Source organism: Astatotilapia calliptera, chromosome 3 (genome assembly GCF_964374335.1).
Source record: "Astatotilapia calliptera chromosome 3, fAstCal68.1, whole genome shotgun sequence".
Classification (NCBI taxonomy): Eukaryota; Metazoa; Chordata; class Actinopteri; order Cichliformes; family Cichlidae; genus Astatotilapia; species Astatotilapia calliptera.
The window spans coordinates 24,958,011-24,985,080 of NC_137424.1; the positions used below are offsets into that span (position 1 = coordinate 24,958,011).

General features: G+C 41.2%; 1 protein-coding gene and 2 long non-coding RNA genes across 4 annotated transcripts; 2 read left to right on the forward strand and 1 right to left on the reverse strand.

Annotated features, from left to right (window-relative positions):
- The first annotated feature begins 406 nt into the window (after positions 1–406).
- Positions 407–6,872, forward strand: mad2l1 (MAD2 mitotic arrest deficient-like 1 (yeast)). Its single transcript, XM_026158885.2, has 5 exons — positions 407–611; positions 918–1,064; positions 2,597–2,717; positions 6,166–6,269; positions 6,343–6,872. Exons 1-5 carry the CDS (start codon positions 548–550, stop codon positions 6,513–6,515), a joined length of 609 nt encoding a protein of 202 aa, XP_026014670.1. The 5' UTR covers positions 407–547; the 3' UTR covers positions 6,516–6,872.
- A 9,370-nt stretch (positions 6,873–16,242) lies between these two features.
- On the forward strand, positions 16,243–19,458 carry LOC145426200 (uncharacterized). Of its 2 annotated transcripts, none has more exons than XR_013906920.1 (2): positions 16,243–19,090; positions 19,180–19,458. It is a non-coding gene; the product is annotated as an uncharacterized LOC145426200 (long non-coding RNA). The 2 variants fall into 2 exon arrangements; XR_013906919.1 differs by having other exon boundaries at positions 16,243–18,995.
- A 786-nt stretch (positions 19,459–20,244) lies between these two features.
- Positions 20,245–22,777, reverse strand: LOC145423014 (uncharacterized). Its single transcript, XR_013904148.1, has 3 exons — positions 21,398–22,777; positions 21,211–21,319; positions 20,245–20,615 (listed from the first exon to the last, which is right to left on the reverse strand). It is a non-coding gene; the product is annotated as an uncharacterized LOC145423014 (long non-coding RNA).
- Between the last annotated feature and the right edge of the window lie 4,293 nt (positions 22,778–27,070).

Consider the following 27,070-nt stretch of genomic DNA (forward strand, 5'->3'; position numbering starts at 1 on the left):
AAGACAATTACTGACTGAGAAAAAAAAACAACTATGATAAAATAATAATAATAATTTAAAAAAATAGCACATAGACAAACATAGCAAAAAGAGAAGTACAGAGCCAACAAGACTTAAAAGCTAGCATTAACTGAAGTTGTCTTTCTTTTGTTTTGCAATTTTCTGTTTTGCAGAGTGACTTTTCCAAGTCTGCATACAATGGTTGTTTGGACCCCTTTAGGATTAACAAAACGTGGTATCTACAATATTAACTTATTAATTCAGTCATTTGTGCAGTGACACATTACATTAATATACAGTCAATTACAAGGTAGAAAGGTCTTTAATTATTCTACACTGCTCTCTAGTGTCGAAAAAATTGTAATTGTAAGCGTAACCTAAAACGTCATCAAAATCGCGACGCAATCTCACACGCATGCGCAATAGTGTGGAAGCTGACAAAATTCAAACTGGGTGGCGGGTAGTTGAAGTCGGTAGACGTAGAAGAAGAAGAAAATAAAGAGTACAATCTATTTACTGTTGAGAGCTAGACCAAAGCGTTAAGAAAATGACAAGCACGTTGAAGGGAATTACTCTCAAAGGAAGCGCGGAGTTAGTAGCCGAGTTCTTTTGTAAGTATTTCTGTTATTTCGTCTTTTAGTCGCTCGTTTTCGACACCGAATAATTTGTAAAGACTGTCTAGTTGTCTGCCCTTCTATTGAGAATCGTGAACGTACCCCATACATCGTTTCTATTCTACCGAGCTAATATATTAATTGATTCCCAGTTAGTTTTCTCTCGTGTTATTCGCTTTCTTGTGTAGTTGTTTTTGTAATCTTCTGTGCCTTTCAAGTTTGAATCATATAAGCCTCTAAAGTTTACGAATACTGGAATTCCGGCGTATTTGAAGCCTTTGATTTCCCCATTGTCATTCACAGCTTTCGGCATCAACAGCATCTTGTACCAACGGGGCATCTATCCTCCAGAGACATTCACCAGAGTTACCCACTATGACCTGAGTCTCCTACTAACTACCGACCCCAAGCTGAAGAGCTATCTGACTAACGTGGTGTCTCAACTTAAAGGTATCTCAATAGTGGGCTTCCCCACTCGTGACACAACTAAGGAGAAAGTGGAATAACTGTGGAACTGAGTGAGCTAACCAACTGCGGTCTGAAGGCACTCCAGTTGTAGTTTTGGGCTTCGAGTTCTGTAGCTATATCTACAAGGCTGCTGGCTTACGGCAAGAAATCTTACTCACGGTTATTTTGGTCACTATGGAGATGCTTTTTTTCTTCGTTTTACATATTTACTCTTAGACCTTGAAAAAAATGTGGACATATTGTACTTAAGAAAAAAAACAAAACTTCAGTCTACTTTACTTTAAGTGGATTTCCTTGAACACCAGATAGAAAAGAAAAAACGTAATTGGTGAGAACTGAGCTCACAGCTTGGTGGGGAGTGACTTTGGATTTTTATGGAGAAGGCAAAGTAAAGGCAAAATCCGTAGTGAAGTACAAAATAAGATGATGTTTGTGAACAATGAATGATTTTGTCAATTTATTTTGCTAATTCGGTGATCGTCTTTACTCAATAAATAGTAACTTGTTAGTTGCGATTGCTGAGTAGGGCCACGTGGTGGTGCATTTCCCCCTCCCCTTTTTGTTGCGTTGAATTAGATCAGAGTCAGAATCGGAAAGACTTTATTTATCCCCAAGGGGCAATTAACGTACAGCAGAGCAGCATGATGTTGAAGATGAACGCAGATGCCTATGAGACTCGTGCCTGAGATTTTAATTGGTATGACCTGGCATCTTATGATCAATGTTAAGTAACATACAAAGCAGCACACGTGAGTTTCCATTCCCATGTTACACAAATTTGTGTTAAGCTACTCTTAGGCTCTTGTCAGGTGAACTACAAGCTATTTCTGGTTAAAAACGCTAGATTTTTAATTTTTGATTTACCAATTTTTGATTTTGCCATAAATACTTATGTATGTGAATGAGGAAGGAGATCGGTGCACCCTTTTCTGTCCAAGGTGATGCCATTGTAATATTTTATTTTATTTTTTTCCTAAATCCAATGCAATGCAACTGTTGATGGCTGCCTCCTCAGGTTTCTTCCTGTTAAAAAGAAGTTTTTTTTTATTCCCATCAATGCCTAGTGCTTGCTGTTCTGGGATCCTCTGACTGTTTTTCTTTTTAGGCCTGTGGGGTCTTTACTTTAAAGTATAAAGTCTCTTGAAGCAACTGTTGTGATTTTTAGTGCAATGTAAATAAAACTAATGGAGTAAATATCTCTGGATTGTCAGTTCAAGTTTAATGTAATTCGTACCAGAATATTCATATTTTTGGGTGCATATGTCAAATCACTCAAGCTCTCAATTGTGTAATGCTAAGAGTAGTGAAATTACAGAATACAAATCAATCATCATTTTTCTCACAGAAATTGTGATCTCTTGGATACTATATCCAAGAGATCAATATTTTGTATCCACAACTATTGTGGATACAAAATTCTGTGCATGTTTGTATTATGTTTTTAGGGTATTTAACTACCTCTCACTTTGCATAACAAACTTTAATAAGTGTTGCTTGCTCTTTTGGTGTTGCAGAGTGGCTGTTTGAGTGCACTGTGCAAAAGCTGGTGTTGGTGATCACGTGTCTGGAAACCAACGAGGTGCTCGAGAGATGGCAGTTTGACATTGAGTGTGACAAGTCTGCTAAAGAGAGCAGGTCAGGACCTCTATTACCTTTTTTGTTTGTTTGTTTTGTTTTAAAGGCTCCATGCTAATGGTCATTAATTTGCTGTCTTCTAATTCCAACACCTGGCATGTTGCACTTGTACTTCCCCCACCGTCAGTTTGAGTGGAGTGATATATTATCAGAATCAGAATGGGTTTATTGCCAGATGTTGAGGTTTACAACATTAGGAAATTGCTGCGGTGCTTCAGTGCAAAACAATAAGAATTAAAGTGCTATGTAGAAAGAAAGATATGTGCATGAGATATACATGAGAATAAGAATTAAGAGTGCTACGTAGAAAGATATATACATGAGTGCAGGTGGTGATCAGTGCCAGACATGAAATGATGCAGTGACACAGCGTAGGGTCATGTGTTAGTGGCGGGGACAGTCATGTGGTTATTGTTCATGTGTCCAACAGCAGAGGGGAAGAAACTGTTCTTGTGGCGAGAGGTTCTGGTGCGAATGGACCGGAGCCTCCTGCCTGAGGGGAGCAGGTCAAACAGACTGTGTCCAGGGTGAGAAGGGTCAGCTGAGATCCGGGCTGCACGCCTCAGTGTCCTGGAGGTGTACAGGTCCTGCAGAGATGGGAGTCTGCAGCCAATCACCTTCTCAGCAGAGCGCACAACACGCTGCAGTCTCTGTTTGTCCCTGATAGTGGCTCCAGCGTACCACACGGTGATGGAGGAGGTGAGGATGGACTCGATGATTGCAGTGTAGAATTGCATCATCGTCCGTGTTGGCAGGTTGAATTTCTTCAGCTGCCTCAGGAAGTACATCCTCTGCTGGGCTTTCTTGATGACGGAGGTGATGGTGGGCTCCCACTTCAGGTCCTGGGTGATGGTGGTACCCAGGAAGCGGAATGAGTCCACAGAGGTGACTATATAAATTGTTTTGAGCTTCAGGTACCCCAGGTGTGGACTATCAGGTTCCTGATTGGCAGTACCTGTGCGCATGGACTCTGCAACAGTGATTAGCTTGTCTCATTACAGAGAGATATTGAGATGAGATTCTGCAACCAGTGGCAATCTGGGACATGAAAGATGATAATGCTCAGCCCACCGAAGAGTGTGGTTTATCAAACTACCGCCAGAATTTGGGAGTAGGGAGGATGCAATGGTCTGCCTACAGTCTAACCAATTGTCGTTTAGTTTTGTGCTGTTTGTGCCAAAGTGATCAACATAATTAAGCTGGCTGGCTTACAACAAATGCTGGTGTGATCAGTATGAGAAGGAGCTGCCAGGCTGTTCTCCAATCAGTTGTAGCAGATGACTGCCTCTTCCTGAGCCTGGTTCTGCTGGAGTCGTCTTCCTCTTTAAGGACAGTTTTTGAGAATCTGCTATATCTTGACATGATTGTGTTGCACAGTTCTTAGATGCACATTCATGCTGTTGTTACTCAAGCAATGATATTAAAACCTTAACTGGTATTTGGCAAATTAAGGTCAACCCCTGCAGCAGCATGAACTCATGCTGTGTGTCATCTGCAGCCTCAGTAGCAATCTGACCAGGTTGTGTTCAGTTTTATATAAGCCCTTTCCACTGCAGTGTCAGATTTCCGTGGCTTGCAAGAGAGAATCCATTGTTGGCTTCTTAGGTTGCATCCCATGAGCCTCAACATTAGATGTGTTGTGAGTCTGACTGCTTTTATGCTTGGCACTACTGTATAGAATTAATATAGCCATTCTGTCAACTTCACCCAATTTGGTAATTCTCCTCTGACCTCTTCAATTAGCACTGGATCTTTTAGATCAGTAGTTTAGTTTCTTAAATCAGAATAACTCGTACTGCTACTAGCTAGCATGACGGAGTTTATACAGCTGGGTGGATGCTATGATGTTACTGATAGTGAACTTTATTTTCTTCATAAGGTTAGTTAGTAGAGTTGCCAAACGCCCCGTTAAAAAAAAGAATCGTCCCGCATTCAGAGAAAATATTACGCGTTTCGTATTGAGCTGAAAAGGAGCACAGTTTGTCCCGTACTTCAGCTACAATGAAAAAATAAACACACAAAGCTGGATTTATTCTGTCGTTACGCTGTACAGCTGCCTCTTCTTCTCTCATCCGCTCCCCTCCCTCTCCTGTTGCTACTTCAATCATGAAACTGATCAATGATCAGCTGATCGTCTCTCTTGTTTGTTTTTTTTATTGCCCACTTTGCGCCAGAAAGAGGAAACTGCCGGATGTCGCGTTAAACAACAGCAGCATGTTTAAGCTTGATCAGCTGTTAGAATTTATTTAATATTAATTTCTACTATCAGCTGATGTTTGCTGGAGCCACAGCTGTAGAAGCTGCTGGTCATGGTGTCGGTTTGGATATGTGGTGAGAGGGAAACATGAAGATGAAACCAGGAGATGTCCTTACTGAATCATCAGAGCTGAACAGGTGATGGAGAAACAGGTTTACCTTTTAGGTGACATGAATGAGCTGAAGGGAAGTTATAAGGGAAGGAAGAAATACACAGATACATCTGTAGATTTGAGACAGAATTCACAATGTGTTTTTGGGACTTTCAGGTGTTTGGACCAATGTTTTATTTTCTGATCAAACCAGAAAGCTTTAATGAGCAGCTAGACTTGTCTCGCATTAACTGGCTGAGTTAATGCCAGTTAATGCAACGTCGAAGCAGCTGGAATCCATATATGTGCGTGTTCATGGAGCTGCATTTTCACCTGCTGGACATCACTACCTGACAAGTTTAACTGTCTTCAAAACATTACAGAGGCCTTATTGACAGTATTTGGTTCTACATATCTGTGTGAGCAGATTTCCTCTCACATGAAGAGTGTCCTCAGGTAGCCGTCTGAATGCTGGATGCTCGGAGCCCTGTGTCTCTGAGTGGGAGACCAGAGATCAGAGTGTATTAACAAACATGCCATATTGGCTCAGTTTATTTTTCTTATCATTGTTGCGAGGAGACCATAAATAGCATTTGTATTTTCTGTTGTACAGTTCATTTGCTGTTATGGATGAAAAGTGTCTTTTTATTTTTTTGTTTCAAAATAGCTGAAAGCTATTCGCTGATAGCTGCGAACTATAAAGTGGTTCTATATAGTGTGTAACTGTTAATATAGAGCGTTATTCAATTTCTTGCTAATACAATCATATGGCACACTGACTTCTGAGGACATTTTAGATGCACTCATCATCAGAAAGGTTGCCTACCCCTGCTCTAAGGCATCTGGACAGATCTGTTTACTTACACTTATTGACAGAAGTTGAATGGTGCAGACTTTGGGTTGGTTGGCTGATTTGTCAACACAGATGTGAATTTGTATGTTTGCAGTGGATTAGTTTTTTTGTTTTGGTTTTTTGCAGTAAAATGACATGAAATTTGTACTTTAGAAGAGTCTTTACAACATGAGCATCTGTCATTACACTCAACTATTGTTTGACTAATAAATAATGCATGTTAACTGAGTTCTCATGTGTCTCCCAGTGCACCCAGAGAGAAGTCCATTAAGACAATTCAGCATGAGATCCGCTCAGTTATCAGACAGATAACAGCCACTGTTACTTTCTTGCCCCTGCTGGAGACGCCATGTGAGTAATGAGACTTTTGACATTTGAGCCTTTGATGTGGTGGTTGGGTAATAATTTCAACTCCTCCCCTCAGGTGCTTTTGACCTCTTGGTTTATACAGACAAGGACCTGGTGGTTCCAGATAAATGGGAAGAATCAGGGCCGCAGACCATTGACCAGCCAGAGGAGGTGCGTTTGCATTCCTTCACCACTTCGATCCACAAGGTGAACAGCATGGTGGCGTACAAGAAGACTGAGTCAGCTTAAACTTCTAAACCACATGAGCTGTTACAGCACCGACCACTGATTCTCATAGAAACCAGTAGATCTAACACTGCCGTGTCTTTGTTCACTGCCTGTGCGTGACTGGACAACGAGGACCTGTTTTCCTTTGTTGAGCTTCACTGTGTCTTATTTGTCAATATGATAAGGACATGAAGGAAATGTGTTCTTTCTACATTGATGTAAATATTTCTGCCACGTGGCATTTGTCTGTAGAAAACAACTGTCTTTTCTTTAGTCTTTTGCTTTCTTTCATTCTTTCAGTCTGTTTTAGAAGATAGTGGTATATATGTTGAACTTTTATAAAATGACATAAATAAATGCATTTTGCTTTTTCCCAAAGAAGTGATTCTGTGGTTTTCTTTTGTTCAGGAGGTGCCAAGGTTTTTCATCGGGTTATTTATTTTGGAGCATTATATAAAAGATATCACATGGTTTTTGGAGCCTTGAGACGATGCCGTCTTGGGGTGCATTTCAATAGTATAAGCTGACCTTTTCATCAAGGTCAAGAAAGAGAAGTTAGTTTGGAATGCACTCTTTTTGTAATGTGTTTTAATAACTGGAAAGCACACTGACATCCATCCATCCATTCATTGCTTGTTTAGTACATTTGAGAAATTATAGACAGCACACAGGAGACATAGTAAATAAGTATTATTTAATGGGACATACTATTCACTTCGCTCACAGTGTTGAAAGGTGTCGACAGTTGCAGATGTGTAACACCATCATAGTACCGTATCAGCATATTACATTTTGCAAAAGAAAACCCACAATTCTCTTACCTAAAAAAATCCATCCATCTGTCGTGTAATGCCCTCTCATATACATGCAAAAGAAAAAACTGACAACCAAGCAGTGAGGGGTTTTTTTTTTTTTTCTCCAGAGAGCACAGAGGCTAAGCTACAGGCACAAGTAAAATAGTCCTGGAGACTTATTCAATGTACAAATGACAACCACGGACACAAATTAACTTTCTGAGCATGTACATCTACAAAAGTGCTTGAGTTTAAATGAGTCTGTCATGTCCATTAGTAAGCTGTTCATTAAATGCACCTATGTGGCTTCCAGACCTCTGTGACTCCTCATCAACAGTTTATTGGCTGGACAATTAACTGTTTTACCAGTTCTGCTGATTCAGCAGTTTCATTTACCAAAACATTTCAGAACTTTTTCTTTTCTGCATTAAAAAAAAAAAAAGTTCTGAAGGGTAACAGTAGCATCCTTCAAAACTAGATATTAAACATTCTAGGTGTAGAGAAAAATGTCATAGTAATGTTGCATTTTCTATTTATTCCTAGTGTGGACATGCTGAAATCACTTTTATTGAGGAGTAATTGTTCCTTCTTGCAGGATCAGCAAAAACCTGCATTTCTAGATAACATTTTCTAGATAATTGTGTGCTTTGACAAAAGAATGACCTTACAATATAGACTCTAATAAATATATAAAACAAAAATAAATATGCAATAGTTAAGACAGTGAATAAAATGTACGAAAGACTCAAACCCACGTCGTGTGTGTGTGTGTGCCGTGAAGACATATAACAAGTCTATAAGATTATGGTGACACTAGTATACTACTAAGTATATAGTAGTTGCATTGTTTTCATCCCACTAGAATGGTGCTAATGGTGCTAAAGCTCCATGAACACTGGAAGCGACATACTGAATATAGACCATTCCAAGTGAATCACATCCCACAACTTCAAGTGATTACAGATGAAATAACCACAGGCAAATTCTTTGACTGTTCAGGCAGAGTAGAAAAGTGCTAAATAAGAATCAGTCCGTTTACCATTTCCTATTTGCTAAGGGAAGATTTTTTTTTTTAACCGAAGCAACTACCAATAGGAATAAAGAATACATATGAACTGGAAGGAAATATGTAGAGCTTCCAGTGTATGCAGCTTAACCATTCAGTGTTCCCTAAAGTTCACTACCTTTCACAGATAGTGTAGGTGAGACCATCAATATGAAAGCCACTCTATGCAAAAATAACAATGTCTATGGTAATAAATATAGCTTAGTGCTGACTTTGTTATTATCTCTGGTGAGTGAGAAAAAAGGGTGGTGACAGGATAAAATGACCATGACCTCAGAAACCATGCTTTCTTGTTATGGACACATTTCATTCCTTTCTGTTCATGGTAGGGCTTAGCTGTAAAACTAGCATACAACTTTTTAATGAATGTTTGATAGTGGGGGTGGAAAGGTACAACTTTGATGTTATTTAATAGTTTATCTATTTTTATCTGTTGTGAAAAGTACTCACAAGAATTACTGATACTGAAGAGAAACCTGGGGGTTGTTCTTATTTTACAGTAAACCTGACCTCTGACCTTGAGATCACCTTGACTTGAGAAGGTCACAGGACTCAGACTTATACACTATTTTAGGTAGCTGCACCTGTGGTATCAATTTCAGAATCCTACACAAGTTATCTGATTCACAAACTTGGGTGTTGATGCTGCCCGCCCGTCTGGCAGCGTAGCCCCAAAATGATGAGGAAGATAAGGAACATTTCTTTGAATTAAAATTTTTCTAAAGTGTTATACTTTATAGGGAAATTGGTGAATTTAACATGGAAAAATTTCTTTATTTGCATAATTTTCAGTTTAGAAATCTGAACTTTGAGGCATCAGACAAAGAGCGATTCAGAAGACCCCTATGAGCAGAACACCAAGGGAACAGTTCACCCTGCCCGGGATAGGGTTACTGGGGCCCTGCCCTGGAGCCAGGCCTGGGGAGGGTGCCCGCGGGCAAGTGTCTTGTGGCCAGACCTTAGTCCATGGTGCCCGTCCGGTCACAGCCCGAAAAAGTGACATGGGCCCATCATCCTGTAGACCAACCAACCCCACGGCTTGGGCTCTGGAACCAGTCCCCTGGAGAGGGCTTGGACTCTGTCTCAGTCTAGTTGTCCCTGGTGAGAGGCGGGCTGGAGTGGGTATCCTAGTATTCCCTCAGGTTGCTGCCTGTACGTGGTGAAGAGAGAGCTGAGTGTAAAAGCAAAGCTTTCAATTTACCGGTCGATCTACGTCCCTACCCTCACCTATGGGTATGAGATGTGGGTAGGGACTAAATCCTTGGCTCCTCTGTGAGGTGTACCGGGCACGTCCCACCAGGAGGAGGCCCCAGGAGAGACCAAGACCACTGGAGGGATTATATCTCTTGGCTGGCCTGGGAACGCCTTGGTGTTCCCCTGGTCAAGCTGGAGGAGATGGCAGTAAATGGTTCTTAACAGTGCTTTTCTACTCTTCTGAGCACTCAAAGTGCTTTACACAACTTGTGCATTCACCCATTCACACCCATTCGCACAAACACATTTCCTTAGTGCTTTCTAACTAACATTCACACAATTCAATTCAATTTTATTTATAGCGCCAAATCACAACAAAAGTTACCTCAAGGTGCTTTATGTTGTACAGTATATCCTATAATAATAGATACAGATAATAGATATCTATGTTTTTAGATATAAATAGTGAAACCAGCATTACCAGAAGGATATCTCATATGTTGATCTCCTCAGTAAGGAGTGTTTGCTTGTTGTGTCACTGTAACATCACGAGCTGCAGAGCTGCTGAGAGAAACTGAATGACTGACCTTATGTCCATAAGTTTACAACCCAACTATATCTTCTGTGGGTATTTAAATATTTAAGGAGAAAATAAGAATTAATTTCTTTCAGGTCCATCCATCCATCCATCTTCATCCGCTTTGTCCGGGGCCGGGTCGCGGGGGCAGCAGCCTAAGCAAAGAGGCTCAGACCTCCCTCTCCCCAACCACCTCCTCCAGCTTATCCGGGGGAATACCAAGGCGTTCCCAGGCCAGCCGAGAGATATAATCTCTCCAGCGTGTCCTGGGTCTGCCCCGGGGCCTCCTCCCGGTGGGACATGCCTGGAACATCTCACCCAGGAGGCGCCCAGGGGGCATCCTTGTCAGATGCCCGAACCACCTCAGCTGGCTCCTTTCGATGTGGAGCAGCAGCTGCTCTACTCTGAGCCCCTCCCGGATGGCCGAACTTCTCACCCTATCTCTAAGGAAGAGGCCAGCCACCCTTCGGAGGAAGCTCATTTCTGCCGCTTGTATCCGCGATCTCGTTCTTTCGGTCACTACCCACAGCTCGTGGCCGTAGGTGAGGGTAGGGACGTAGATCGACCGGTAAATTGAGAGCTTCGCTTTTACACTCAGCTCCCTCTTCACCACGACGGACCGGTGCAGCGTCCGCATTACTGCAGCTGCAGCCCCAATCCGTCTGTCGATCTCCGGCTCCCTTCTCAATTTCTTTCAGGTTCCAATGTAAAATAAGTAATCTATATAATATATCAGGCATTACCCCTTTTTGCTTCTGTTTTGGTTAAAAAAAATGCTGAAATAGGAGAGAAATGATCAGACTATCAGAAAAGAAGGAGCATGTGCCTCTGTCTGCTATCATCTGGCCAAACCATGGTCACACTGCCACCTGCTGGGACAAAGATGTTATGACAGCTACAGGATTGTTTAGAAAATAGAGAGGCCTATTTAGTTGAAATTAATTATTTTAGGGCATTTTCAAATGAAAGTATTTCAATATGTAGTAAAATGATGTATAAATTATTTTTTAAAGTATAAATTATTTCACACAAACTTGATCACATATAAATATAAATGAACCCCAAATCAACTGTGTAGTATATTCATTTCATAATTTTTCAGCACTAACTCATAATATTTTACAAGGACATGGTTTCTTTATATATATTCTAATCTTAAGCACTTAAAGTGTTCATGACACATTCATTCAATGCTTCAAACATGGGGGCTATAGGTGGCGTGTACTGTCTTACCCACGGGCACTTTATCATGCAGAATGGAGGAACCTGGGACTGATCCACTGATTTTCTGAATATTGGATACGTGCCCCATAAACATTACAGGGTGTATAACCCACTTAATAAATAATTAAATAATAATAATAATAATTTTCTTAGCAACATATTCAGTCATGGTTGTAGGTGCACCCAGGAGAGCACGCCATGTCATCACAGAGCCTCGGTTTATGTTAACATAAATGTAGCAATTTCAAATTTGACCTGATGATGGCAGTGGTTTTTCACACCTACACTGCCAAAAGCCAGTTAGTTAGAAGTGTGTGTGTGTGTGTGTGTGTGTGTGTGTGTGTGTGTGTGTGTGTGTATGTATGCCTTATTTTCACACTTACTGTCAAATTTGGTAGAGAACGACTCTGTTGACCTGCAGCCCTGATCATAGGCTCTGAAAATGGATTTGTATAAAAACTCTCAGTCATTCCAATATTTTTCTCAGCTCCACTAAAACAAGATGTAAGTCTGCACTATAATCCCATCTTGGCAAACATCTGGACAAAAAGGAACGAGGATGAAAAGATAGTGTACTGTGAAAAAGCCTTAAGCCTAAAAGTCTTTATTCCCTTATTTCCTAGGACTCAAAGTTTTAGTCTAGCCTTTGACCTTTGTGAGGAGTTGTGCTTTCTGAGTGCTCTTGTTATTTTTAAAGTGTTATTGACTGTTACGTGCCTGTGTTGGTGGGTTATCTGTTTCTTAATGTGTGTATGCAAATTCACCTGTGCAGGGGCTCGGCTGTGATTGGTGGATCTAAGGAACGGCCTGATGTAACTGGTTCCTGCTGTGGACATGGACTATAAAAGGGCGACCGAACAGCTGCGGTGCGGGGGGTGTGGCAGACTTCAGCAATAGCTATTTGGTGAAAGGGTCGGGCATGTGTGTGAAGTGCGGGGCAAGTAGGGGTGAGCTGCCGATTATTTTGGGAAGCCTTCTTTTCTCCTGTGTTTTTAGACCAGGGAAGTCAGACTGTGTCATTTCTTTCTTTTCTTTTCCGTAAACAGGTCAGAGGGGAACCGAAGCCCAGGTTGAGTTTTGTTTGTTGTGTTGGCCTTAGCTCACCCCAAAATTATACACTCCCACTACCGTGAGTGCCATTGTTGTCAATAAACTGTTGTTAAAAGTCCGATGCTGTGGCTGTGTCTGTTTGGGCGTGGGAAGTCACGGGACACCCCGCTCTTGTTACGGTCATTTCGAGCCGGGTCGTAACATTGACCTACAGATCTCCAGGCTTTCTGAAGGTCTTTCAGAATTTACCTTTGGCTGCTTTTTCACTTACTTCAGTCCAGTCCTTGTGCCTGAGCATTTTCTTGTTTGTTAAATCACCTAACACTGACCTCTGTATCATTTAAGCATTAGAAATGTGCTTAACTCAAAGGATGAATCATCACTGTGGAGGACAAAAGAAAATTCCAGATTACATAAGAAGTGGGTCAGATCATTTCGTATGTCAGTGTGGAGGATGTCAGGAGAGAGGTGCAATGTCTACAGACATCCGTGAAACACAGTGGAGCCTCCATTATGGTCTGAGGCTTAATTTCAGCCAGTGCTGTTGGAATCTTGTCTTGTTGGAATACATTTACCTAACAAGCAAAATATTCCTGGTTCAATTCCTTAAGGCAGGGGTAGGCAACCTTTCTGATGATGAGTGCCATCTAAAATTTCCTCAGAAGTCAGTGTGCCATATTTCATTTACCATTTACCATATGATCACATTAGCAATAAATTTATTTACGTTCTATATTAACTGTTACACACTATATAAAACTCTCTTATAGAATTATATTTGTTCGCAGATTTTGTCACCTAGCAGCGAATAGTTATCAGCTATTTTGAAACAAAAAAAGACACTTTAAACATAAAAACTCCATAACAGCAAATGAACTGTACAACAGAAAATGGAAATGCTGTTTATGGTCTCCTCACAACAATGATAAGAAAAATAAACTGGGCCAATATGGCATGTTTGTTAATAGAGGGATACACATGTTAATCTGATCTCTGGTCTCCCACTCAGAGACACAGGTCTCCGAGTGTCCAGCATTCAGACGGCTACCTGAGGACACTCATGTGAGAGAAAATCTGCTCACACAGATATGTAGAACCAAATACTGTCAATAAGGCCTCTGCAATGTTCTGACTTGTTGGTATATGTATGATTTCTGTACATTTTACGTCAGATAAAAACTTTGGTGTGAGATTTAGATAATTATTTAATAAAAGCTAGATATGTTAAACGAGAATAAGAAAGAAAAGTATTTCTTTGTGCCCCCCTTTCCCTTTTAGCCCTACATGCCCCCCTGGCAAAACTTTGCTAGATCCGCTCCTGCACAGTTACCAGCTGTCAGCTACCTAAAAAAGGATCCTGGTGTTATTTGTCTCTCAGAAACAGTTCATAACTTCCCTTCAACTCATTCATGTCACCTAAAAGGTAAGCCTGTTTCTCCATCACCTGTTCAGCTCTGATGATTCAGTAAGGACATCTCCTGGTTTCATCTTCATGTTTCCCTCTCACCAGATAACCAAACCGACATCATGACCAGCAGCTTTTTTGCAGCTGTGGCTCCAGCAAACATCAGCTGATAGTAGAAATTAATATTAAATAAATTCTAACAGCTGATCAAGCTTAAACGTGCTGCTGTTGTTTAACACGACCTGCGCTGGTTTCTTCTTTCTGGCGCAAAGTGGTAACATCAACAAATTAAATTTCTTTTAGCAATTTTTTTTTAAATGTCACAATTCCATCCCTGCTCCTTTATCCGGGCTTGGAACGGCAAAAGTGACCTGAAATAGGCACTCTGGTGGAGTTACTTTGTGTGTGCGTGTTTATAAGTAGTTTTAAACCTTGTAATCAGCATAACAGTAAAAGAAGAACTGACTGCGTTACAGTCAGTGCGGGAGCAGCGGCTTCGGTCATTTGCAGTTTGGACGCATAGGTGTGAACATCTCCTGCAGCGGGGGGAGGACTATCCTCCGCCCGTGAGTGCTTTGGCCTACAGCAGCACCCGCTGCTTACTGAGAGTAAGAGCAATACGCCCTTTCACGTCAAAACGTCGTCATAAATAAGTCTCCAGTAACACCAGAAAAAGTCACCAGATTGGTGGCTAGTTGCTTTTTAGAAAAAAAAGTCGCTTAGGGGGTCTGAAAACTCGCTAAATATAACGAGAAAGTCGCTAAGTTGGAAACACTGCTGGACCGGCGGCCGCCTCGAGTCTCTCCTCCTTTTATCATAGGTGATCATTTTCTTCACTTATTGAATGTGATATGAAAAAAGTGTGATGATCCTCTGCTCTCTCATTGCTTTTAAATACAGTTCCTACAAAATCATGTAAGGACACGCGATGATCATTTAACTCACAAAATAATAGATATATATACAGTGGCTTGCAAAAGTATTCGGCCCCCTTGAACTTCTCCACATTTTGTCACATTACAGCCACAAACATGAATCAGTTTTATTGACTGGCAGCTGTACTCGCAGCAAAAGGTGGTTCTACAAAGTATTGACTCAGGGGGCTGAATAATTACACACACCCCACTTTGCAGTTATTTATTTGTAAAAAAAAATGTTTGGAATCATGTATGATTTTCGTTCCACTTCTCACGTGTGCACCACTTTGTGTTGGTCTTTCACGTGGAATTCCAATAAAATTGATTCATGTTTGTGGCTGTAATGTGAGAAAATGTGGAAAAGTTCAAGGGGGCCGAATACTTTTGCAAGCCACTGTATACAGCCCCTGATGAGAATGTAATGACATTGAAAACAATATAAAGCCTGGATGTTGCTCATTAATACCCTCGAAAGTTCCCCAGTATGACAAACTTTGGCCTTTGTTTTGGTTGGAGTTCCAGTAAATACGCTGCTAACGCTTCTAGAAGGCCTTCCTGGAAGGTTTTAGTCTGGCCTCTGACTGGTACCGTCAGGCCAAACCACGGTCGCACTGCCATCTCTTGGTACAAAGATGTTACGACAGCTACAGTCCCGTTTAGAAACCAGATCTCCAGCTGATCTCCAATTTTTTAACCACTAACCACTGATAGTTTGTAAGCAGATGGCATATGGCAGGACTTTTGAAGATTTATGATTATTATTTATTTAGTATTTTCTAAACGTAATAAAAAGGACTTAAAGTGATTAAGAAACATTCATAGAGTTCCTTATCTATCACACAAACACTGTATAGTACAAGAGTGTATATCTTATCTACCATTAAATGAGGCGTTGTTGTAGCTCAGAGGGGAGAGCAGGTCATCTACTGTTTAAAAAAAACCCTGTTTCAGTCTGCATGCCCAAACTCCACATTTCTCTCCGATGTGTTAATTAGAATGTGAATATTAGCTAGAACACACTTTGGCAATGAATGAGTGTGAATGAGGTAAATTGTGTAAAGTGCTAAACCAGAGTAGAAAAGTAGAAAAATTCTTTTACAGCACTTTGGTCAACAGCTGTTATTTTTACATGTGCTATAGAAATACATTTGACTTTGAATATTTGATGACCTGCTCTACTTTCAAGGAAATAAAGAATCCATAATGTATATAAAAAAGTATTAATATCCATTTTCTTAACGACATATTCAGCCATGGTGGGAGGGGACCATAACCCAGCAAGAACAAGGATAGCTGCAGTGGACAGTTGCCATCACAAAGCTTCAATAACAATTTGCAGAGTAAAATTTGTAGAGTAATTATGAAATTTCAAGTTTGGCCTGATGATGGCAGTGTTTTTTCACTTCCACACTGCCAAAAGCCAGTCACTGTTACACAGAAGTGTGTGTTAGTCTTATTGTCGTTTGAATAACACATTTAGCACAGAACAGCTCTTTAGCTGTTGTACAAGTGTAGTGTCACGGTCATGGTCACACCACATGTGCTAATCATTAAAACCTTTGTATTACCCACAATTGTTTGTGGATCAACTTCAGACTTCACAACAACAAAATAGTTTGCCTTGTGGGAAATGTGTAACTAGGATGACTAAGCACTGACCTTGACCATCATTGTTAGAATCCAAGGTAAAAGTTGATCTTGGAAAAATATAAAAATATATCAAGAAACCATGTTGTTGTGCTTTCTGAGTGCACTTGTTAATTTTAAAGTGGTCCTGAGCTTCAGTTCTCCAGGCTTTTTTATTTTAAGTTTTCCTTTCACCACTTTGTCATTTATTTCAGTCCAGTCATTGTACCTTCCATTTTCGGAAAAATGTTTTCATGTTTGTTAAGTCACCTGATGCCCACTGATTCCCAAGGAGCTTTTTGTCAAATCTTAGCATTTCTTTATATGGTGAATAGTGTGTTCCCCCCCAAAAAATAAAGAAACTGGACGGCAAGCATAAAAAAACAGTCTACAGAAGATAAACAGAATCTGAAAGTGTTAAGAAATAGAAAAAAATCCAGTAAAAACTTGGCAAAGAAGGTCTGAGTGCTGCATCTGCACCCCCGATTCATCTAGCTGTGAGTGGCTCACTCACATGCTGGGCCATCTGACCTCAGGAAATCCCATGATAGGGTGGGGCTAGGTATCATGATAAGCTCAACTGAAACCTTGGCTGATTGTAAGCTACACCCGTTTTCACACCTTGGCTCGTGTGATTAGGTAGAGGATCATTAGGGGGTTGATTTTCCCTCTCGGGGGTAAACTCCCACAGGGCTTAAATCTGGGACTGTCCACCATTTGACCCTAGAACTGAAGAAGCTTCTCGGATGAGAGGTGAAACATCTTCAAGGAAACTTACAGAAGTCCAGATGCTTTTCTTTCCAAGCTCCTTAGACCACGATGACCTGAGAACCTTTACAGAGAGATATAGGTCAAAGGTCAGGCACTGGTTTAAAAGCAGGCTGATGTCAGCATGTTGTAATAAAAACAATTAAAAATATCAAAATGTTTGTGTAGCTCTTGTCCTTCGAGGGCAGTTGTGCATTCTGAGTGCTCTTGTTATTTTTAAAGTGGTCTTGAGCTTCAGTTCTCCAGGCTTTCTCAAGAGATGAACCACTTTTGTGTACAAATAACAGACAACTTAGCAAAGAACCTATTTTAAATCGTATCTTTGTTATTAGAAGCCTGTCACAAAACAAACGTTTGTTCTTATTATTTTAATTACTTATTTTAATTACTTTAATTACTTAATTTTAACTACAACAAATGCCAAGGGCAACACAATTTGACAGGAAAAAAAATCTGCATTTTATGCCCACTGATTCCCGAGGAGCTACTAGTCAAAGCTTAGCATTTCTTGAAATGGTGAGTAGTGTGTTCTGAAAAAAAAGGAATGAAAATGGACAAGAACAAAACAAAAATCGAAAAGCATAAAAAAAACTTGATACAGAAGATCTGAGTGCTGCATCTGCACCTTCGATTCATCTACTGCTCGCCAAAGCATCATCAGAAATGATCTGAGTGAAGCCATAAAGAAGCCATTCTTAAGAAAAGGAAAGTAGGAGAAAAGCTGAGGTATGACAAATTACACAAGAGCTAGAGTATCAGTATTAAAAGGCCTCATGGAGTTATGAATGCAAATTGGAAATGTTTTATTTAAATTAAGTCAGTATGTACAGAGGCAGGTCAGGAGAGAGGTACAATAATGTGCTTTTACAGACATCTGTGAAACATGGTGGGGCTTCTGTCCTGGTTTGAGGCTTTGTTTCATTTCACAGGAGTACGCTTTGACAATAAACTGGACTGGGATAAAAACACCACTGCACTCTACAGGAAGGTCCAGAGTCGTCTCTATTTTCTGAGGCGGCTGAAGTCTTTCAACATCTGTTCGACAATGCTCAGGATTTTCTATAAGTCTGTTGTGGCCAGTGACGTCCTCTATGCTACCTCAATGCTGAGATTACCCAAATGCACCACTGAACGGCACAAGAAACCGACGTCTGGTTCCATCCCAGGAGACATGAACTGCTTTAGGGTTGTGTCAGGAAGGGGATCTGTTGTGAAAACTCAAATCAAATATGAAGAGCTACCACTCATGAATAAAGAATCAGCTGAGAGTAACTCCATCTATACATTACCATGTGGAAAGTGTTTAATTGGCAAGTGGCTTCAATTTTCACAATGATCCCAGACACACTGCCAATGCAGTGTAAGTGCACCTGGATACAAAATTACACAATAAAACACCATAAGGCATGAAATGGCCTCCTCAGAGTTCAGACCCTGTAATATAGATCAAGCAAGTCAGTTTAGGCTCTGTGTAAATCAGGAAAAACTGTTTATATTTAGATACTGGATGCCACTGTCATGGTCCTCCAGTCCTCTCTGGTGTTGTGTTCTTGTTGTTCTGCCTTCCTCTTCACTCCTCGCCAGGGCGGCTCCTGCTCCCCGCCTTGATCCTCCGCTCCTGGTCGCAATTACTCACCTGCCTTTCATTACTTGTGATTGGTCCTGGCACTCTAGGAGGAACATCCTTCAATTGGTGCAGGAGTATGAAAAGGAATCAAGCAAACTAGTGGATTAGAGTAACCATCTCCATTTCAACCTAAGCTGTAGACAAAGCAGACTTGTTCCCAAGAGTTTGCACCTCAGATCTACTGTCAGGGGACACAGCAGAGTTGATTCTATGGAAAGCACAAAATCAACTTCTAAGTGAAAGAGTGAAATAGGTCAGTTTTACTATAGATGCACTCTGGAAAAAGATTGTTCAGACTGCAGGAACTCAAAGCACTTTGCACGCTTCTGCCACTTAAGCCAATGCGAGGTGAAAAACATCACCTAGTTAGTGTAGCCCTGGTGCTCTTTTTGAATCTGATCATGTTTTTCTAATGAACGTTTCATTTCTCTGTACAGATCTTCCTGGACCCTTTCTTGTTTCCCTTGAACCCTGTTGGATGAACGTGAGTGGATTCCAGTGTTGACTGGGTTTGAGTGAGTCACAGACTGTGTGAAGAGGAGTGTGGACATGTTACCCTTACCCTGGATCCCCCACCCCCACAGGCCCCGATCCTTCGTCACTGTATATATTACTGCTAAATATTCCATCAGTACAGTACATAAAATGTGTTATTTTGCCTTATTTTAAACTGTATCAAAGGAAAATTCGATTTGACATCTCTTGATGCTTCTAAGGCTACGTTCACACTGCAGGCGAAAGCGCATCAAATCCGATTTTTTTGACCCTATGCGACCCATATCCGATCATGCTATGACAGTGTGAACGGCGCAAATCCGATATTTTCAAATCCGATCTGGGTCACTTTCGTATGTGGTACTGAATCCGATACATATCCGATGTTTTAGAAAGCGACTGCTGTTTGAACGGTCAGGTCGCATTAAATCCGTCTTTTACGTCACTGACACAAGACAGACGCCAATTATCAGCTCCGGAGAAGCGCCCGAGAAGACATCGCGAACGCTTCTCTGGCCATCCCGTGTAGATATCAGTGAAACTGTTGGGAAGACAACGTTGGAGAAACGTGAACATTTTATTTATACTGTGTAATCTGCAGATTCTGACAGAAATCTGCAGCTATCCTTTGAAGCACCGCTCCTCTCTAAAACAGCAATAAGGATCATTATTAGGTTATTTACATTATTATGTAAACAACAAAATAACTTAAAGCAAAAATTGGGAAACATAAAGTCCGAAGTCTTTATATTAAGGGCCATCTATCAAACAATACTGTTTGCTCTGGGTCTAAACAGAGCGCGTTGTGTGTGAAGTCTTCTTTTGCGCATGCGGGCCGCTTTGAGCGTTCACACTAGAGCGCGTTTGCTGTCGCATTTTATTTGTAGTGTGAACGAGCAGACAAAAAAATCGGATTTGATCAAAAAATCGGAATTGAGCATTAAGACCTGCAGTGTGAACGTAGCCAAAGAAACGAAGAAGAGAAAAAAGTTTCAGACTCTTTGTCGTATTTGTGAGGTGTTTATTTTGGAGCATAATATATATAGCACAAAGCATCCACGAGACATTACACAATCAAAGAGCGTGACTGTTCAGTGGATTATTTCAGGCTTATAATCGCTTGAAAGATAAACTTTGGACCACATGTAAAAGAACTGTCATTATAAAAAGTTTGCATGCGTTTTATATGATATTATCTGACAAAGCAGAACAATGTGTAAGGATGAGCAGGCAGCTGGTTCAGAAAGAGCTCTGGTCCAGTCTTTTCATGATGCGTTGGGTTCAGGAGGCAGACGCATCCACACACACTGAACGAGACTTTTTGGTAATGAAGCTGAAACAAAGAGGTGGAAATTCAGAAATCTGAATTTTAAATAAGCTTCAAAATTCTCTCAGTAAATATGTTGTAAAAGTAACAATAATAATAATAATAATAATAACGTATACTTTATTTATCCCAGTAGGGAAATTACTCTCTGCATTTAACCCATTCACTCTAGTGAAGCAGTGGGCAGCCACCAATCAGGCGCCTGGGGAGCAGTGTGAAGAGACGTTACCTTGCTCAGGGGTACCTCAGGGTAGCCGTTCAGTGGTTTCGAATGCCCGAATATGTACTTTTTTTTTTTTTTTAAATGACCAGTAGACAAAATGTCATAATATAAACACTTAAATGTGTATTTCAAACAATTTACAAGCAAAGTAGCCAAACATCCACGTAAAATTGAGCAAATTATAAAAACAAGTTTGTGCATTTTTCTTGAACATTTACAGGATAAAATTAAAAGACAATAGTAGGAGAACAAATACAAGTTCAAATAAAAAGTATCAAACTTATACTATGTCCTGAGCATCATGTGTAAAATGACAAGTTTTAATTATCCAAAAAACGTCCTGTTACAATGATCATACTGCATAATTTTCAGTCACTGTGTTAAACATTATAAATTAAAATAAACCCAGTTTTCTTCACTTACATGACAGACTTTGGGCATCGGTGATCAGTCAGTCGATACGACTTGATGAGGTTTGCTTGAATTCTTCCCGGGTACAACTTGAAACAGCAGTTGTCGGGACCATTTGCATCTGAGAAAAAGACTTTTCATTACACTTACTCAAAAAACAAAACCTCTCTTTTAATGATGACATTTAAGGTAATCTTACTGTTGCAGTTAACTGCAGACAACAAAGCAGCTCCAAGGATGCACAGCAAAAGGAACTGAGTGGTTTTCATTACGATTCCTCAGGAGTTGATGATGATGATGACGATAAAGACAACAGCTGCTCTTCAGACGCAAGCAAGGGCTTCTAAATATTAGGTGGTGTGCTGTTACATTTATCAAGATCGATACTTTTTTTTTTTAAAGGTACATAGGGTGTCATTGGTGTGAAATTTCAAAAATTGCTGAAAATGCCTCTGACAGAACTTTTCATTCGGTTACATTGACAGGAAATGAAGCTGTGGTTTAACCCAGCGATGCAGCTCAAAGCATGACACTGTTAACAAAAAACAACTTCTACACCCCCCTCGCCCAAAAGTTAAAAAAAATATATGTCACAAAATATTAGGACCACAAAAAAAAAACACTAAAAAATTGGTGATCAGTCAGCTAATATGACTCCATGAAGTGTGCTTTAATTCCTCTTGGTACAACCTTCAGCAGCAGTTATTGGGACTATTTCCATCTGATTAAAGAAGATTAAGATCAAACTGTTTAAAACGTATAAAAATAAAAAAATATTGATGATCACCAGAGCTACCCCTCATCCTCCTTGTAGATAAGCAAATGGTATGAATTTCAAAGTCCACAGCTCTTTGTTCTCAAATTATCGCATTCCCAAGACTTTCAGAAAACTTGACCTCTGACCTTGAGATCACCTTGACTTGAGAAGGTCACAGTACTCAGACTTATACACTATTTTAGGTAGCTGCACCTGAGGTATCAATTTCAGAATCCTACACAAGTTATCTGATTCACAAACATGGGTGTTGATGCAGCCCGCTCATCTGGCAGGGTAGCCCCAAAATGTTGAGGAAGACAAGGAAAATTTCTTTGAATTAAAATTTTTCTAAAGTGTTATACTTTATAGGGAAATTAGGGAATTTAACATGGAAAAAATTCTTTGTTTGCATAATTTTCAGTTTAGAAATCTGAACTTTGAGGCACCAGACAAAGAGCGATTCAGAAGACCCCTATGAGCAGAACACCAAGGGAACAGTTCACCCTGCCCAGGATAGGGTTACTGGGGCCCCGCCCCTGAGCCAGGCCTGGGGAGGGTGCCCGCGGACGAGCGTCTGGCCACCAGACGTCGGTCCATGGGGCCCGTCCGGGCACAGCCCGAAAAAGTGACACGGGTCCATCATCCTGCAGGCCAACAGGAGGCACCGTGCATTGTATGCCGGGCTGCAATCAGGACCAGAGGCCCTGGCGGACCAATCCCCGGCTACCAAGACTGGCAACTGGGACATGGAATATCACCTCTCTGGTGGGGAGGACCCTGAGTTAGTGTGTGAGGTTGAGAGGTGCCGGCTAGATAACTATTCTCCTGGAGAGGGCTTGGACTCTGTCTCAGTCTGGAGTTGCTCCTGGTGAGAGGCGGGCTGGAATGGGTATCCTAGTATCCCCTCAGCTTGCTGCCTGTACGTGGTGAAGAGAGAGCTGAGTGTAAAAGCAAAGCTCTCAATTTACTGGTCAATCTAAGTCCCTACCCTCACCTATGGCCGTTCAGTTGTTGTCTCGCTCTAACATCACAAGCTGCAGAGCTGCTGCGAGAACAGGAGTACACGAAAAGCTGAAACTTTCTATTTAAAAACTGTGTTTTATATTCAATTTCGATCTTTAGGAGGGGGAAAGACCCTACTATCTCAGTGTTGCAGAAGAAATCGAGACTAATTACATCAGCTTCTATTGTCCAATTTTTTGTAAGCCTGTTTGACTTGCAGCCTCAGTTTCCCATTCTTAGCAGCCGGTCTTGTGCTGCTCTATCCCATCTGCTCCAATTTATGACATGCTGTTCATTCAGAGATGCTCTTCTTCTTCTTCATTACCATGCAAAATTCAAATTTACTTGAATGACCTTATGTCCATAAGTTTAGAACCCAATTATATCTACTGTGGCAATTTAAATATTTAAGGAGAAAATAAGAATTAAAGTCTTCCAGGTTCCAATTTAAAATAAGTCATCTATATAATAGATGAGGCATGACCCCTTTTAGCTTCCGTTTTGGTTACATATATATATATAATATATATATATATATTATATATATATATATATATATATATATATATATATATATAAAACAAGCCGAAAAGCAGCACGAGGGATCAGTAAAGCTGCAGAAGAAGATCAGCAGTAGCTTGGGGGTATGCTGACAAATCCATGGATACAGATTGCTTCTAATTTCTTTCATTATGAGCAATAGCATTTGTTGTCTCTCTTGTATCAGTGCCTGTCACATATAAAGGAGAAGCTGCGCTGGTGCCAGATGGAGGTCAAGGTGAAGAGAGAACAACTGACTGAGGTGGAGGCCATGGTGGCTGGGAAGAGGGACCACCTAACCAGGGTCAAGCAAGAAAACAGTCGCCTGCACAGACAAAACCTGAGGTTGAAGGAGCAGCGTGGGCTTCTGGGCAACAGGGTCCTGCTGCAGGACTTTGAGGATACTGTGAATGCCTCTGACCAACTGGAGGAACAACTAGAACATCTGAAGTGCCGGCAAGCCGAGATCCTCTTCAGCTGTGGCGGGTGGAAGAGTCAATAATGACTAAAACTTTATCTCAGGTTTCAAAAAGCTATGAAAAAAATGAGAAAAGAACACATTTAGCTGGAGCTACCAGGAATGAGAACGAGCACTAGCCTTTACAGTTTGATACAGTGTAGAGTCTCACTGTAAACTAAGCCTGCGTGCAGTAAAACTTGGAAAACCATAATCTGGATAAGAAGTCATGGTCGGAATTCCATGCATCCTCTCAAAAAAGATTATCATCTTAGATAAGGTGACTCAGACATGTTGAAGCAATCTTAAAAACATTGATAGAAATAAAGATACATTTTTGCGCAGTTTTTGTATTTTAATATGAAAATTTACTTTTTTTTACCAGAAGGTTTTAGTGTATTTGTCCTGTAGTAAAAAGAAAAATAATTAATTAAATTTAATTTTACAAAGAAAACGTAGTAGCGGTTAATACTGTCACCTCACAACTAGAAGGTTGTATATTTATAGTTCATGGCTGGCTTCAGCTTCTGTGTGAGAATAACTGGTGATTTTGAATTGCCTGTAGGTGAAGATGTGAGAGCGACTGGTCGTCTGTCTTCTCTGCCACATGTGGATTTCATACTTCTTAAACGTTACCTTGACATCTTTGATAGACTTTCTAGCCAGAGATTGTGTTCAGCAATATTTAATCCAACTATTTATGGATTAAAAAGACAAAAAGACTTTGACAGCAATTGTATGAAATCCATAAATTATATGTATATATATATATATATATATAAAACACCCAGCACGCCCCTGCGGGCGGTTTTATCCTTCAAGCTCGGGTCCTCTACCAGAGGCCTGGGAGCTTGAGGGTCCTGCGCAGTATCTTAGCTGTTCCCAGGACTGCGCTCTTCTGGACAGAGATCTCCGATGTTATTCCCGGGATCTGCTGGAGCCACTCGCCTAGCTTGGGAGTCACCGCACCTAGTGCTCCGATTACCACGGGGACCACCGTTACCTTCACCCTCCACATCCTCTCGAGCTCTTCTCTGAGCCCTTGGTATTTCTCCAGCTTCTCGTGTTCCTTCTTCCTGATATTGCTGTCATTCGGAACCGCTACATCGATCACTACGGCCGTCTTCTTCTGTTTGTCTACCACCACTATGTCCGGTTGGTTAGCCACCACCATTTTGTCCGTCTGTATCTGGAAGTCCCACAGGATCTTAGCTCGGTCATTCTCCACCACCCTTGGGGGCATCTCCCATTTTGACCTCGGGACTTCCAGGTTATACTCGGCATAGATGTTCCTGTACACTATGCCGGCCACTTGGTTATGGCGTTCCAAATTCAAATTCAAATTCAAATTTTATTTGTCACGTACACAGTCATACACAGTACGATATGTAGTGAAATGCTTGGACAACTGCTCGTGACCTAAAGAAAACAAAAAAGGAAAAGGCTATGAATAAGATAGGAAATAAATATGAAAAATTAAAAAGGGTAAATTTAACTAGGAAGGAATAGAATATAAATTAAGGTTAAAAATGAAATAACTGTACAACACAAATTAGAATGAAGGGTAAATTTAACTGGGAAGAATAAGATAAAGATAAATATATAAATTAAAGTTGAAAATAAAATAACTGTACAACAAAATACACAATACACAATATAGAACTATATAAGAATGTATGAAGAAATCTAAATCTAAATAAATATATACACAATAACAGCAGCTGTACAAGTATTAACTGGAAATGAAGAATATAGTGAGCAGTGTTGTGCAAAACCAAAGTCCAGAAAGTCCAGTGTGTGTGTAAGAACTGTATGTGTGGGTCAGTACTGTGTGGTGGTGTGATTGAGAGACCGTATCGCCTGCGGGAAGAAGCTCCTCCTCAGTCTCTCTGTGTTGGTCTTCAGGGAGCGGAATCGCTTTCCTGACCTCAACAGAGAGAACAGTCTGTTGTTGGGATGGCTGAGGTCCTTCACGATCTTCCTGGCCTTGGTCCGGCACCGCCTGCTGTAGATTGAGTGCAGGTCAGGCAGCTCGGAGCGGATGGTGCGCTCAGCTGACCGCACAACCCTCTGTAGAGTTCGTCTGTCCTGCATGGTGCTGTTCCCGAACCAGGTTAAGATGTTTCCCGCCAGGATGCTCTCTATGGTGCACGAGTAAAAGTTCCTGAGCACCTTGGAGGGCAGTTGGAAGTCTCTCAAGCGTCTGAGGTGGTAGAGACGCTGTCGGGCCTTTTTCACCACGGTGTTGATGTGACAGGACCATGACAGGTCCTGCGTGATGTGAACTCCGAGGTATTTGAAGCTGTCCACTCTCTCCACTGGGCACTCGTTGATGACGGGGGTCTGGTAGTTCCTCTCCTGCTTAGTGCTGAAGTCCACTATCAGCTCCTTTGTCTTACTGACGTTTAGAAGGAGGTTGTTCCTCTGGCACCAGTTCTCCAGATTCCTAATCTCCTTCAGGTAGGCCGTCTCGTTGTTATCAGAGATCAGGCCCACCACGACGGTGTCGTCAGCAAACTTGATGATGGTGGTGGAGCTGGTAGTGGCCACACAGTCATATGTGTACAGAGAGTACAGCAGGGGGCTCAGAACACACCCCTGGGGGGCTCCAGTGCTGAGAGTGGTGGAGGCTGAGACATGTCCGCCCATCCTTACTGCCTGTGGTCTGCCAGTTAGGAAGTTGGAGATCCACTGACACATAGATGAGCTGAGTCCCAGATGCTCCAGCTTGGTGGTGAGTGTGGAGGGAATTATGGTGTTAAATGCAGAGCTGTAGTCTATGAAGAGCATTTTAACATAATTCCCCCTTCTAGTGTCCAAGTGAGTGAGTGATGTGTGGAGGAGATGAGAGATGGCATCGTCTGTGGAACGATTTGGACGGTAAGCGAACTATAGTGGGTCCAGTGTGTCTGGTAGTGAAGAAATGATGAAGTCTCTGACCAGGCGTTCAAAGCACTTCATCACTACTGAGGTGAGGGCTACAGGGCGATAGTCATTGAGAGAAGCAGGGTGGGGTTTCTTCGGGACAGGAACAATGATGGACTCTTTGAAGCATGTGGGGATCACCGACTGAGATAAAGAGATGTTGAATATCTCAGTGAACACAGGAGCTAGCT